At 41.1% G+C, this 15414-nt stretch overlaps 1 protein-coding gene across 1 annotated transcript in view; it reads left to right on the forward strand.

The window, feature by feature from the left end:
- The window catches only part of LOC128510390 (Fc receptor-like protein 5), a 76796-nt gene that overhangs the window by 37151 nt on the left and 24231 nt on the right, over positions 1 to 15414 (forward strand). The window contains exons 3-6 of the mRNA XM_053482683.1: positions 8135 to 8398; positions 10242 to 10508; positions 11259 to 11516; positions 13393 to 13656. Of these exons, the coding sequence (XP_053338658.1) occupies positions 8135 to 8398; positions 10242 to 10508; positions 11259 to 11516; positions 13393 to 13656 (1053 nt within the window). The remainder of the gene's footprint in view (positions 1 to 8134; positions 8399 to 10241; positions 10509 to 11258; positions 11517 to 13392; positions 13657 to 15414) is intronic.

The following is a 15414-nucleotide window of genomic DNA, read 5'->3' on the forward strand; positions in this document are numbered from 1 at the left end:
GAACAAAGTTAGTCCCATGGGTCCAGAGCGCCCTCCAGTGGATCCAGTAGAGATTCTAAATGGTTGAAAGTCATAAGGCGCACAGGTTGTTTATTTATTTTATATCATAAATACCATATATATATATATATATAATTTTTTTTTTTTTTTTTTTAGGAGAAAAGTTGCTACAATTGCAACAAATGTATTATTTAATATGAAAAGGAAAATAACTAGGTACTTTAAATGTATAGTTAGGCTCATGTTACACTGCTTACTAAATAAATTGTCTATTAAATGATGATAAAAACAATCATTGTGCTCAGTTTTAAAGTATTAAGGTAAGGTCAGTGTAAAAACCATCATATTTAATCCAACTAATTATTATTATCTCTCTCACTGTCTATATCACTTTATCCTGTATTCAGTGTCATGGGGGCCTGGAGCCTATCCCAGGAGACTTATGGCACAAGGCAGAGTACACCCTAGACAGGGTGCCAATCCATACACACTTATTCATGCACTATGGGAAGTTTAGGAATGCCAGTCCACCTAATCTGCATGTCTTTGGATTGTGGGTTGTGCTAACCACTACACCACTGCGCTGCCTTTAATATTTTTCTTCTTCTTCTTCTTATTATTATTATGTTTTACAGAAGGGCCTAAAGCTGTAATGACCATTACGCCCTATACACATGTGTTCATTGGGGAGCGTGTTACTCTCACATGTGACATACTGGGAGGAGGAAGAGGCACTCAGTGGACATACAGATGGTATAAATCTAATGGCATTTTCACAGTGGGAGAGGATCGAGTCTACACAGACAGCATAACGAAGGATTTCATAATCCAGTCTGTAAGAGACTCTGACAGTGGTGTCTACACCTGCATAGGACAAAGACAGAAATCTCAGAGCTCAGAGATCAGTGCTTCTGTTACACTGACTGTATCAGGTGAGTCTGTTTTAGTTTTCCTTTCTTTTTCTGTATAATGTGATACTATTATGATTTTAGTTTTCAGATTTAAGGTTGTCAGCAAGTGAGACTCGTTTTTATGTTGAATTTCACTTCCCTCTGTAGGCAAAAATGTTTTTTATTTATGTTTTTCATTTCTTTTTTTAAAGAAATTATGTCTTTTGGAGGTGTATTACAGGTTTTATATTAAGTTTACAGTGTAAATGATGAGTGTATTAGTATCACACAGTGAACATTATGAAAGTAGGCAGTAAATAACAGGTTGTATTGTATCTGTCTTTATCTGATTTATTTGAAAACTGGTGATAATTTGCAAAGGGTTTGTAGAAATAGTTAAAAGTTTTAGGCTAAAAAATAAGCTGGTGATCTTTAATGTAATCAGTGATATTAATATTATTATTATTTTAGGTTGAAGCCCACGTACATGTCTGTCTGTCTTCCTGTACGGAAGAACTCTCTGTTTAACTTATTAATATAAAGAAATAAAATATTGTAGGATTGAGTATTTTACGCCTTGTTTACACCAAGTTGTACTTTTTTTATCGTCAAACAAATACACTTCTTGTTTAAAGTAGATTATTAAATCCGGCACATAACTGTTCATAACATCACTTTTACTCAATATTTTAATTTGAGCTCATAACAATGTGCTGTCAGTTTGGGTATTTTACACGACCTCATCTCAGACTGTTGCTTATACAGAATGTTCGCTTTAACGACTCATGTTTTATCTCATAGTGGCATTTCACATCACTGAACCATACAGAAACATACAGTGGTGTGAAAAACTATTTGCCCCCTTCCTGATTTCTTATTCTTTTGCATGTTTGTCACACTTAAATGTTTCTGATCATCAAAAACCGTTAACTATTAGTCAAAGATAACATAATTGAACACAAAATGCAATTTTTAAATGAAGGTTTACGTTATTAAGGGAGAAAAAAAAACTCCAAATCTACATGGCCCTGTGTAAAAAAGTGATTGCCCCCTTGTTAAAAAATAACTTAACTGTGGTTTATCACACCTGAGTTCAATTTCTGTAGTCACCCCCAGGCCTGATTACTGCCACACCTGTTTCAATCAAGAAATCACTTAAATAGGAGCTACCTGACACAGAGAAGTAGACCAAAAGCACCTCAAAAGCTAGACATCATGCCAAGATCCAAAGAAATTCAGGAAAAAATGAGAACAAAAGTAATTGAGATCTATCAGTCTGGTAAAGGTTATAAAGCCATTTCTAAAGCTTTGGGACTCCAGCGAACCACAGTGAGAGCCATTATCCACAAATGGCAAACACATGGAACAGTGGTGAACCTTCCCAGGAGTGGCCGACCGACCAAAATTACCCCAAGAGCGCAGAGACAACTCATCCGAGAGGCCACAAAAGACCCCAGGACAACATCTAAAGAACTGCAGGCCTCACTTGCCTCAATTAAGGTCAGTGTTCACGACTCCACCATAAGAAAGAGACTGGGCAAAAACGGCATACATGGCAGATTTCCAAGGCGCAAACCACTTTTAAGCAAAAAGAACATTAAGGCTCGTCTCAATTTTGCTAAAAAACATCTCAATGATTGCCAAGACTTTTGGGAAAATACCTTGTGGACCGACGAGACAAAAGTTGAACTTTTTGGAAGGTGCGTGTCCCGTTACATCTGGCGTAAAAGTATTTCAGAAAAATAACATCATACCAACAGTAAAATATGGTGGAGGTAGTGTGATGGTCTGGGGTTGTTTTGCTGCTTCAGGACCTGGAAGGCTTGCTGTGATAGATGGAACCATGAATTCTACTGTCTACCAAAAAATCCTGAAGGAGAACGTCCGGCCATCTGTTCGTCAACTCAAGCTGAAGCGATCTTGGGTGCTGCAGCAAGACAATGACCCAAAACACACCAGCAAATCCACCTCTGAATGACTGAAGAAAAACAAAATGAAGACTTTGGAGTGGCCTAGTCAAAGTCCTGACCTGAATCCTATTGAGATGTTGTGGCATGACCTTAAAAAGGCGGTTCATGCTAGAAAACCCTCAAATAAAGCTGAATTACAACAATTCTGCAAAGATGAGTGGGCCAAAATTCCTCCAGAGCGCTGTAAAAGACTCGTTGCAAGTTATCGCAAACGCTTGATTGCAGTTATTGCTGCTAAGGGTGGCCCAACCAGTTATTAGGTTCAGGGGGCAATTACTTTTTCACACAGGGCCATGTAGGTTTGGATTTTTTTTCTCCCTAAATAATAAAAAACATTATTTAAAAACTGCATTTTGTGTTTACTTGTGTTATCTTTGACTAATAGTTAAATGTGTTTGATGATCAGAAACATTTTGTGTGACAAACATGCAAAAGAATAAAAAATCAGGAAGGGGGCAAATAGTTTTTCACACCACTGTATCTTCTATAATGTGAGTTAGGACATTAAATAACTTGTTCTGCAGACACACCACAACAATCAATCTAACTATAAATTAAATTATAATCTTTTAATGATTAATATATTAAATCTAAGTAATCATTGGCAAACTGCTGTGGCTTATGAAAAACACACCTATAAACATGGTTTTATATGAAAACAATCTGTACTTTAGGGTGGGAAAAGTAACTGCTTCTATTTTTGGTTGATGGCTCTGGTATATTTTGTGTGAATTCAGTCGGATATGAAAGGTAATGAAGGAAAGATCTAATAACCTGTATAAATTACTACTGCGGGTTTCTCCTAACACTTTGATAAGATGTAAACATTTAATTAGGAAATAACACACAGGGAGTGCTGTACTGCTGGATACACAGTAGCATGGGTTTAATGCTGTTATCTGTAGAAAATGTATAAGGTACATGACACAGTAAAATAAAGCAACATTCCTCCAGGACCACATAAAACAACAGGGCAGGTGTAAATAGTGCAGGATAACACAAGACAATGTGCAAGGGAGGGATAATTTGATTGCACAGGAGCATATTTAAATTTAAATGTTATTCATCACACAAACAGACACACACAGAGCATGAATGAATTGTTTATAACAACTGTCAAATCAAATAAAGAATCAAAGTAAGTAAATAATTAAGAAAGTAAGGACGAAAGGAAGAAATGAAAGCACAAAATAAACAGATGAATAAAATCAGTGTGAGAGCAACACACATTAGTTTAGCGTGCGCTCTCAGTATAAGTTTTATGCAAAGCACACACACTTAACTCCTCGGTAAGGGCATGGACCCAGAGAGGATATACATTTATTTTTTAGTTTCCAGAGCCCCGTCCGATCTTGCGTAGATGGAGCTGTGTTTATGTTGTGTTTTCAGTTTTGTCTTTTGTTTTTTTTAGTTCACTAATTAATAATTCCACGCTATCTCCAAACAGGGAGGTTCCACCCATGCGTGTCATCAGCACTCTCACAGCCTCCCTTTTCGTTGACCCTCTTAGACGTCCTGCGGCAGGGCTCTTATAAATATTATTACATCTCGTGGTGCGGGTTGGAGAGTACATAAACAACAGCAGCTTTTTCTTTTTTACAGAGAGGCCTAAAGCTCTATTGTCCATACCAGAAAATCTAAAATAAGAATAAAATGAACTTATAAGAGAACATTTAAAAGTTAAAAATGCTGATTCCAAGAAAGTGTAAAAGTGCGAAGGAAAAGTAAAATAATAAGTGACAGCAGCAGTATGAGTGCCATAACATTTCAACATCTACTTTCTGATTAAAAAAGTAATTAACTGGAAAAACAGTTTTAAATTTTCTTTTATTAAAGTATCTTATTACCAAACATGATCTTGTCACGGGGGGGCTGAACAGGAGTGAACCCAATAGCAGACAAAGGGTGAAGTTTAGAGCTTTATTGAAGAAAAAAAAAAACAGGTCTGAGAAAGGCAGACGCAGCAGGGGAGAGAAGCAGTGCGTGTGTGTGCTTAGTGACTGGAATGAGAGAGTGGGGAAGCCTCCAGTGACGATGGAGAGGGGGCGGGGCTATCACGTGAGGGAATCTCCACAAACCCAGGAATCCTCTCCGGTTAGGTGAGCGGCGTAGCGCGCCGTGCGTGAACAGTGGAATGCAGCAGCTTGATTTCCTCGGTCGAAACAGAGGTCGGCTCGCAACGCGTGCGATCTCCATGAAGTGCCCATCTCACGGGATGAAAAGCTGGCTTGTGGAGAAGTATACTTAGAGGAATCGTCTTACCAGGCGGTGTTCAGTATCCAGTAATCCAGCAGCGAGAGTACTATTTTATAACAAAGTCCAGAGAGCATGCGGGGTCGTAAACGTTAATCAGTCCGATAATAGCCGAGGTACCAGGAGGCGAAGACGAGAGAAAAATCCAGAGTACAGGCAGGGTCGAAACCAGGCTAGAGGAAACAGGGAAACTGGCTAGAGTAAACAGGGAAACCGGGCTAGAGTAAACAGGGAAACCGGGCTAGAGTAAACAGGGAAACCGGGCTAGAGTAAACAGGGAAACCGGGCCAGAGTAAACAGGGAAACGGGCTAGGGTAAATAGGGAAACCGGGCTAGAGTAAACAGGGAAACGGGCTAGGGTAAACAGGGAAACCGGGCTAGAGTAAACAGGGAAACCGGGCTAGAGTAAACAGGGAAACCGGGCTAGAGTAAACAGGGAAACGGGCTAGGGTAAATAGGGAAACCGGGCTAGAGTAAACAGGGAAACGGGCTAGAGTAAACAGGGAAACCGGCTAGAGTAAACAGGGAAACGGGCTAGAGTAAACAGGGAAACCGGGCTAGAGTAAACAGGGAAACGGCCTAGAGTAAACAGGGAAACCGGGCTAGAGTAAACAGGGAAACCGGGCTAGAGTAAACAGGGAAACCGGGCTAGAGTAAACAGGGAAACCGGGCCAGAGTAAACAGGGAAACGGGCTAGGGTAAATAGGGAAACCGGGCTAGAGTAAACAGGGAAACGGGCTAGGGTAAATAGGGAAACCGGGCTAGAGTAAACAGGGAAACCGGGCTAGAGTAAACAGGGAAACCGGGCTAGAGTAAACAGGGAAACGGGCTAGGGTAAATAGGGAAACCGGGCTAGAGTAAACAGGGAAACGGGCTAGAGTAAACAGGGAAACCGGCTAGAGTAAACAGGGAAACCGGGCTAGAGTAAACAGGGAAACGGGCTAGGGTAAATAGGGAAACCGGGCTAGAGTAAACAGGGAAACCGGGCTAGAGTAAACAGGGAAACGGGCTAGAGTAAACAGGGAAACCGGGCTAGAGTAAACAGGGAAACGGGCTAGGGTAAACAGGGAAACGGGCTAGAGTAAACAGGGAAACCGGGCTAGAGTAAACAGGGAAACCGGGCTAGAGTAAACAGGGAAACCGGGCTAGAGTAAACAGGGAAACCGGGCTAGAGTAAACAGGGAAACCGGGCCAGAGTAAACAGGGAAACGGGCTAGGGTAAATAGGGAAACCGGGCTAGAGTAAACAGGGAAACGGGCTAGGGTAAACAGGGAAACCGGGCTAGAGTAAACAGGGAAACCGGGCTAGAGTAAACAGGGAAACGGGCTAGGGTAAATAGGGAAACCGGGCTAGAGTAAACAGGGAAACGGGCTAGGGTAAACAGGGAAACCGGGCTAGAGTAAACAGGGAAACCGGGCTAGAGTAAACAGGGAAACCGGGCTAGAGTAAACAGGGAAACGGGCTAGGGTAAATAGGGAAACCGGGCTAGAGTAAACAGGGAAACGGGCTAGAGTAAACAGGGAAACCGGCTAGAGTAAACAGGGAAACCGGGCTAGAGTAAACAGGGAAACGGGCTAGGGTAAATAGGGAAACCGGGCTAGAGTAAACAGGGAAACCGGGCTAGAGTAAACAGGGAAACGGGCTAGAGTAAACAGGGAAACCGGGCTAGAGTAAACAGGGAAACGGCCTAGAGTAAACAGGGAAACCGGGCTAGAGTAAACAGGGAAACCGGGCTAGAGTAAACAGGGAAACGGGCTAGAGTAAACAGGGAAACGGGCTAGAGTAAACAGGGAAACCGGCTAGAGTAAACAGGGAAACCGGGCTAGGGTAAATAGGGAAACCGGCTAGGGTAAATAGGGAAACGGGCTAGAGTAAACAGGGAAACGGGCTAGAGTAAACAGGGAAACCGGCTAGAGTAAACAGGGAAACCGGGCTAGAGTAAACAGGGAAACGGGCTAGGGTAAATAGGGAAACCGGGCTAGAGTAAACAGGGAAACCGGGCTAGAGTAAACAGGGAAACGGGCTAGAGTAAACAGGGAAACCGGGCTAGAGTAAACAGGGAAACGGCCTAGAGTAAACAGGGAAACCGGGCTAGAGTAAACAGGGAAACCGGGCTAGAGTAAACAGGGAAACCGGGCTAGAGTAAACAGGGAAACCGGGCCAGAGTAAACAGGGAAACGGGCTAGGGTAAATAGGGAAACCGGGCTAGAGTAAACAGGGAAACGGGCTAGGGTAAATAGGGAAACCGGGCTAGAGTAAACAGGGAAACCGGGCTAGAGTAAACAGGGAAACCGGGCTAGAGTAAACAGGGAAACCGGGCTAGAGTAAACAGGGAAACGGGCTAGGGTAAATAGGGAAACCGGGCTAGAGTAAACAGGGAAACCGGGCTAGAGTAAACAGGGAAACGGGCTAGAGTAAACAGGGAAACCGGGCTAGAGTAAACAGGGAAACGGGCTAGGGTAAACAGGGAAACGGGCTAGAGTAAACAGGGAAACCGGGCTAGAGTAAACAGGGAAACCGGGCTAGAGTAAACAGGGAAACGGGCTAGAGTAAACAGGGAAACCGGCTAGAGTAAACAGAAAACCAGTTTACAGACAAGACGCGAGACACTGCGGCGCTGAGTGGTTCTTTCAGTGTGCTTATAAAGCTAAGAGATGATTGACAGATAGGGTTCAGGTATTCTGAGCGACAGGTGAGCGAGAGAGGAGAAAAATCCAGAGAGGAATTTAGGATCTATAGGTGCTGGGTTGAGCTAGGTGGGTCGTTACAGATCCAACATCATTAGCACAAAAAATAATAAAAAAAAAATCATCATACTTTTTTGTACAATATATTCGTAATCATGTATTTTTTTAGACAAATGTCTACTACTAGGAAAATTTATATAAACTGTATATATGTAAAACTCATCTTTTCATCCAAACCGGATTAGGCAAAGCACATGTTAAAGTATAGTGCAAATACATGGTATGTTGTGAAGCTAAAAGCAGCTCTGACTCCTCCATCATTTTATCCCAACAGAAAAACCCAAACCGACTCTGAGAGTGAATCCTCAGCACCCAGTCTACACTGGAGACACCGTCACTCTGACCTGTGATCTGCAGCACGGCGCTGGATGGAAGTTTATCTGGTACAAATATAATCAGCCTCTAAGTGGTGAACAAAAATCCACAAACACACTGAGAGTAACAGTTGATAAATCAGGAGAAATAGAGTACGATTGTTGTGCATACAGAGGAGACTACTACACAGACTGCAGTGAACCTGTCAAGATTACAGTGAAAGGTACGTCATGATTTTCTCCATTTTTTATCATATGTTTGTGTGTGTGTTCTTTTGTATATGTAAGAAAGTCAGTTGTCCAACACAGTAACCCCACAGTAAAGGTAAAGTGATGGTTAAGTGTAAAAGAATCATGTTGACTTAACATAATCTTTATCATTTACTGTAATAGCAATTGATTGTGTAATTGTAATGTAATAGAATTATGTCTATGATACTTCATTATCATTGAAAAGTCTAACAATTTCTTAGTGCTTACATTATTCAAATTTTTAATGTAATTTTGATTAAAAAATAATCAGTCAAATTAATTTTATCAGGTTCATTTAACTTATTTACTACAACTGCATCCAACATAATTTAATGCTGTTAACATAAATAAATAGCGTTGGTACAACTCAAGTAAATTTAAATTTCAAGCCCTGGTCAACAGAATTCTGTGAAGGAAGGAAGCATAAGACAAATGAGATAAAACGGAGATTTTTTTTTTACACCAGCAGCAACTTACAAATGAGGTCTCAATTTAAAAAGATGTACAAAACATAAAACACCACAAATAAGTATTAATCATAGAAAAACAAATAAACACCAACAGAAACATTTTGTACTTTATTACTGTTCGTTATGACTTTTAAATATGACCGTTAGAGACAGTTGGTCAGGAAACTCCTGAAGTCAGATGCAGACAGGACGCTTTCACTCACAAACTCCTGTGAAAAAATAGATATTCAATTAAAATTCATGATACTTAATTTATCAAATGAACAATATTTATACTTTCTTCCTCTCGCTTCACAACTCATGAGAACAGACCGAAACCAGAACCGAACCGCAGATTAAGCACGCGCATATAACCGTCGGTATTTTAAGTGTGAATAAAAATACAAGAAATAGCTTAAACCAAAATAACGTGACTAAACATCGCTAAACAGCAGGTGACATTTATGTTCAATATTTCGTTTCTATTTAGAAAAGTGGGAATTAATTTCTGCTTACCTTTTCCACACGCCCGCCAAACGTTTGTCTTCTCAACAGTGTTCCCTTCTCGCGATATTTTCTTGCGATGTTTGATCTGATATTTCCAGTTTTCATAGTGACAAGATCTCTTTGGTTTGTCTCAACATGATTAAATCTAATACATATTAAGTTGTTAAATTTTATGCAAATACAACATAATTTATTCATGTTCATCTTGGAAACAGGAAATTATTATGTACAAAACACATATTACATTTTAGTACATGTAACAGGTAGCCATGTTCATTTTTTTTCAGTGCATTATTATTTCTTAATAGGGGAAATTTTCTTTGATATACGAGTGTTTTGATATACAAACACACTTCCAAAATTAATTATGCTCCAAATCCAAGGTTTAACTGTAGATGAATAAAATCTACACTAAGATAAAATTAATGTTACGCTGCGTCAAAAAAAAAATTATTTTGTGTTTAAGTTCAATTTTTCATGCAGTGTAAATACCAAATACTTTTGGCCTAAATCACTAAATACAGCCACAATCATGTGGAAGTCAGAGGTAACTACATCTTTACAGGAGCAGAGAGGAAGCTCACACTCACACTCTTCAGTGATGCTCTTATGTAACAGGTCATTGTGGAGGTCTTTTTAAGACACATGGAATTGTGCAATTAGACATTTATAGAAAGCTTCTTACTGTGTATTAAATATATAAAAACAGATGTTCCATGATGCCCGAGTTTTAAATTATTAAATAGGTTACACATCCATATCAAAAACTAACAACAATGTGTACTCATATTTGGTATAGTAAGATACATTTTAATAAACATAATAACATCAGTTTTTTTTTTTTTTTTTTTTTTTACAGAGAGGCCTAAAGCTGTGGTGTCCATAAAGCCTGATACACATGTGTTTATTGGGGAGAGAGTTACTGTCAGATGTGACATACAGGGAGGAGGAGACACTCAGTGGACATACAGCTGGAATGAAGATAAAGGATCCAGAGGCAACATGAATCAGGAGTTCACAATCTCATCTGTTAAATACTCTGATGGTGGTGTCTACACCTGCACAGGACAGAACAGTAACTCTCAGAACTTAGTGATCAGTGACGCTGTTACACTGACTGTATCAGGTGAGTCTGTAACAGAAGGAGATCAGGATCATTAGACACACAAACAAACAAACAAACAAACAAACAAACAAACAGACCAAAATTAAATTACAATAAACAATAAAATTAAAGTAAAATTCATTCTAACGCTAAAGTTTACAGAGGAAAATATAAAATAAGAATAAAATGTACAGAAACTTTGTAACAACACAAGTAAAAAAAATCTTCTTTTTCATTTATTATTCTTTTAATTAAAAGTAGCTTGTTACCTGGTGGCATGATGGTGTAGTGGTCTGTGAGTGTGTGTATGAGTGTGTTCCCTGTGATGAATTGGCACTCTGTCCAGGGTAAACCCCACCTCATGCCCTAAGCCTCCTGGGATAGGCTCCAGGTCCCCGCGACCCTGAATACAGGATAAAGCGATATAGAAGATGAGTGAGTGAGTGAGTGAGCAGTTATCTAACCTAATCTAGCATGATTAATTTAAAATTAACTGTCATGCTAATCAAAATTTATGTAAAATTTATTTATATATTTGTATTTATGTATTAAAACAGATATGAAAAATAGTACTTTTGGAAAATACCAAAAAAAGGAAACAACAACAACAAAAACCAAACACTTTTCAATCCAAACCGGACTGTATCAAATATTATGAATAAATATATAAAAATTAAAAAAAAAATTAAAAAAGTAAAATAATAATTTAGAGACTGATTTTGTTCTGAAGCTAAAAGCAGCTCTGACTCCTCCATCATTTCACACCAACAGTAAAACCCAAACCGACTGTGAGAGTGAATCCTCAGCACCCAGTCTACACTGGAGACACCGTCACTCTGACCTGTGATCTGCAGCAGGGTACTAGATGGGAGTTTATCTGGTACAAATATAATCAGCCTCTAAGTGGTGAATCCACAAACACACTGACAGTAACAGTTGCTGAAGCAGGAGAAATAGAGTACCGGTGTAAAGCATACAGAAGAAACTACAACACAGACTACAGTGAACTTGTCAAGACTACAGTGAAAGGTACGTCATGATTTACTCCACTTTTTACCATAAATTTATTTGAAAGGATATATTATTTGTTAATCCAGAATGTTGACGAAGGTCCACATGTTTAACAGTGTTGTACATGTGTGATTGGTGTGATACTAGGAATTAGTTAAAAACATGTGATTTGCCACAGATTATTAAAAAAAGGGGGGAAAATCTACTACTTTGTTTTTGGGCATGGCAAGTCACTCCCAGTAATATATAAACTGTTACTTTCTTTATTAAATAAAATAAATTGAGAAAGACTGCTGAGAAAAACAACCTTTTATATCTTCTATAATGTGAGTGAGGACAGGAAATAACTTGTTCTGCAGACATTCCACAAGAATCAATGTAACTATAAATGGATGAAATCATAATGTTTCAATTATTAATAAATTAAATCTAAGTAATCACTGGCAAACTGCTGTGGTTTATTAAGAATAAACAGATACAGACATGCTCTTATAAGTGAACAATCTGTACTTTATGGTGGAAAAAGTAACTTGGGTTCAAACCACTAAAGCTGTGAATCACCGGTGGACACAATTTAATATCATTTTTCTGATCCAAATTCCAGTCCAGTAGGTGGCGTGAATTGAGTCTGAAATAAAAAGTGATCAATGAAAGATCTAATAAACTGGATCACACAGGTTTCTCCTAACACTGTAATAAGATGTACATATTTAATTAAGAAATACCACACAGGGAGTGCTGTACTGCTGAATATAGCACGGCTGTGATGCTGTTATCTGTAGAAAATGTATAAACTCTCCTCCCTGTTATGATCAAAATCAAAGTGGCTTTTCTTTCCATTTCACTCATACAGTAGGTTCAGTACACAGTGAAATGAAGCAATATTTCTCACAGTGCTGCAAAAAACTAAAGAGAACTACATGACATGACACATCTAAAGAAATTATACTTCAAGGACCTTAAACTACGTAAACTAAATGTGTAAAGCATGTAGGACAATACAGAGACAATGTGAAAGACAGAGATGATGAGATTGCCCCTGGAACATCATAGACATTTTCAAATTTAAATTTAAATGTTATGCATCACACACACACACACACCACACACACACACACACACACACAGTTACTACTGAGAGAGTAAATGAGTGATCAGTCTTTTTAAGACACATGGCATTGCGCAATTAGAGGTTCATAGAAAGCTTCTTACTGTGTATTAAATATAAAAACAGATGTTTTATGGTGCCCAAGTTTTAAATTATTAAGTAGGTTACACATCCATATCATAAACTAACGAGAATGTGAACTTATATTTGGTATAGTAACATAAATTTAATAAATATCAATAACACCAGCTTTTTTTTTTTTTTTTACAGAGAGGCCTAAAGCTGTGGTGTCCATAACACCTTATACATATGTGTTTATTGGGGAGAGAGTTACTGTCAGATGTGACATACAGGGAGGAGGAGACACTCAGTGGACATACAGCTGGAATAGATATAAAGGCTCCAGAGGCAACATAAAGAAGGAGTTCACAATCTTATCTGTTAGAGACTCTGACGGTGGTGTCTACACATGCACAGGACAGAACAGTAACTATCAGAACTCAGAGACCAGTGACGCTGTTACACTGACTGTATCAGGTGAGTCTGTAACAGATGGAGATCAGGATCATTAGACATTTTCTAATTTTTATTTTTAATTTTATTCATCACACACACAACCATACACAGTATGCCATGCAGTGAAAAGCCTGTTATAACTGTTATATATAAAGCATCTACTTTTGAATCCACACCTGACTGTACCAAATATTACAAATAAATAATAAAAGAAAAAGTAAAATGATAGTTCATAGACAGATGACTGACTCCATCATTTCACACCAACAGTAAAACCCAGACCGACTGTGAGAGTGAATCCTCAGAACCCAGTCTACACTGGAGACACCGTCACTCTGACCTGTGATCTGCAGCGCGGCGCTGGATGGGAGTTTATCTGGTACAAATCATATCAGCCTCTAAGTGGTGAACAAGAATCCACAAACACACTGAAAGTAACAGTTGATAAAGCAGGAGAAATAGAGTACCGGTGTAAAGCATACAGAGGAGACTACTACACAGACTACAGTAATCTTGTCAAGACCACAGTGAAAGGTACGTCATCATTTACTCCACTTTTCACCATAAATTTAATAGAAAGGATAAAATATTGTAGCGTTTTCACGCCCGAAAGGATGGTGGAGAGGCGAGTAATTAAATTGCTGCCCAATGCAAATGGCTGGGAGTATTTTTATTTTACTCACACAGGGTAACCAGCAGCATAACAACACACACACCACATCACACATATCCTGGCTGAAGCCACTAAACCAAATACCTTTTCCCAACAGGGTGAACACATAACAGCCCCTCCCGCAAAGCATGATGGTTCCCAAGCGAAACCCCGCCCCCCGTCACACTGCCCCCACCCGGTAGACCACGTCAGAGAGCTGTGCGACGACCGTGCAGGGGCCCACCCAGTGCGACATAAGCTTAGGTGAGAGCCTCCTTTTCCTTCCGGGGGAATACACCCAAACTTGCTCCCCAGCAGCAAAGTCTCGCCCCCGGCTGTGCGTATCGTACACACGGCGCTGCTTAACCCCGGCGTCCGCCAAGTGTCTACGCGCCAATTCGTGGACACGGAACAGTTTGTCTTTTAATGAACAAAAATACTCCACACCTGGTTTCGTGGGTAAATCCACTTGTGGAGGGGACCCAAACACTAGATCCACAGGCGTGCGCAACTCGCGACCGAACATCAACGCAGCTGGCATCAGCTGCGAGGACTCCTGCACCGCCGTACGATACGCCCAAAGCACGAGAGGCAAATGCTCGTCCCAATCTTTTTGTCGGTCGCTGGTAAGCACGGCGAGTTGGGTGGTGAGTGTTCGGTTGAACCGTTCCACGAGGCCGTCACTTTGTGGATGCAAGGGCGTGGTGCGGGTCTTTTTTACTCCGAGGCGCTCGCACACCGCCGCAAACACCTCCGCCTCGAAGTTACGCCCCTGATCGCTGTGCAACTGCTCCGGGACGCCGAATCGGCTGAACACCTCATCCACCAGCACTCGAGCCGTGGTGGAAGCGCTCTGATCTGGAACAGCGAACGCCTCTGGCCACTTCGTAAAATAATCCATGGCCACCAGCACATAACGATTCCCGCGATCAGAGACGGGAAACGGCCCCAGAATGTCCACGCCCATACGTTCCATGGGCGCCCCCACCCGAAAGTCTTGCAAGGGTGCTCGTGAGCGCTGGGAAGGGCCCTTCTTTGCCGTGCAGACATCGCATCTGTGAACAAAAAGTTCGCTGTCAGTATGACAACCCGGCCAGTAGAACCGAGCACGCAACCGCCGCAGTGTCTTAGTTACCCCAAAGTGTCCCGAACCTGCGTGCCCATGAACCATCCCCAGCACACATGCCCGCAAAGTCCGCGGCACCAGCAGCTGAAAAGATTCGCCAGCGCCACACGGCCGTTCCCACCGGCGGTAGAGTAAGCCCCCCCGCAACGCTAGTCGGTAAAACTGCGAGTGAAGGGCTTTTTCTTCTGGTCCCAGGTGGGCAATGGCGGCATAATCCGGTCTCTGGCCCGCGTTAACCCAACCTACTACCCGCTGCAGCGCCGGGTCCTTCTCCTGTTCGACCACTAGCTGCTCGCAGTCCATCTGTGGCACAGGCGAAACGACCACCGGCGATGGTTTAGGTGCCGCAGTGACTCGGCTGCATGCCGGCTCGGACGGCCGATTACCGACGGGGGCTTCGGAAGACTGCGCAGGGAGAATGTTCTGGTTCACGGGGGTCGGGGTGTGTTCGCTGTCGTGACCACCCACACGCTCTTCAACCCGCTCGCAGTGTCGACAACGCTCTTTGCTGCAC

The sequence above is a fragment of the Clarias gariepinus genome, chromosome 1 (genome assembly GCF_024256425.1).
Source record: "Clarias gariepinus isolate MV-2021 ecotype Netherlands chromosome 1, CGAR_prim_01v2, whole genome shotgun sequence".
Taxonomy (NCBI): domain Eukaryota; kingdom Metazoa; phylum Chordata; class Actinopteri; order Siluriformes; family Clariidae; genus Clarias; species Clarias gariepinus.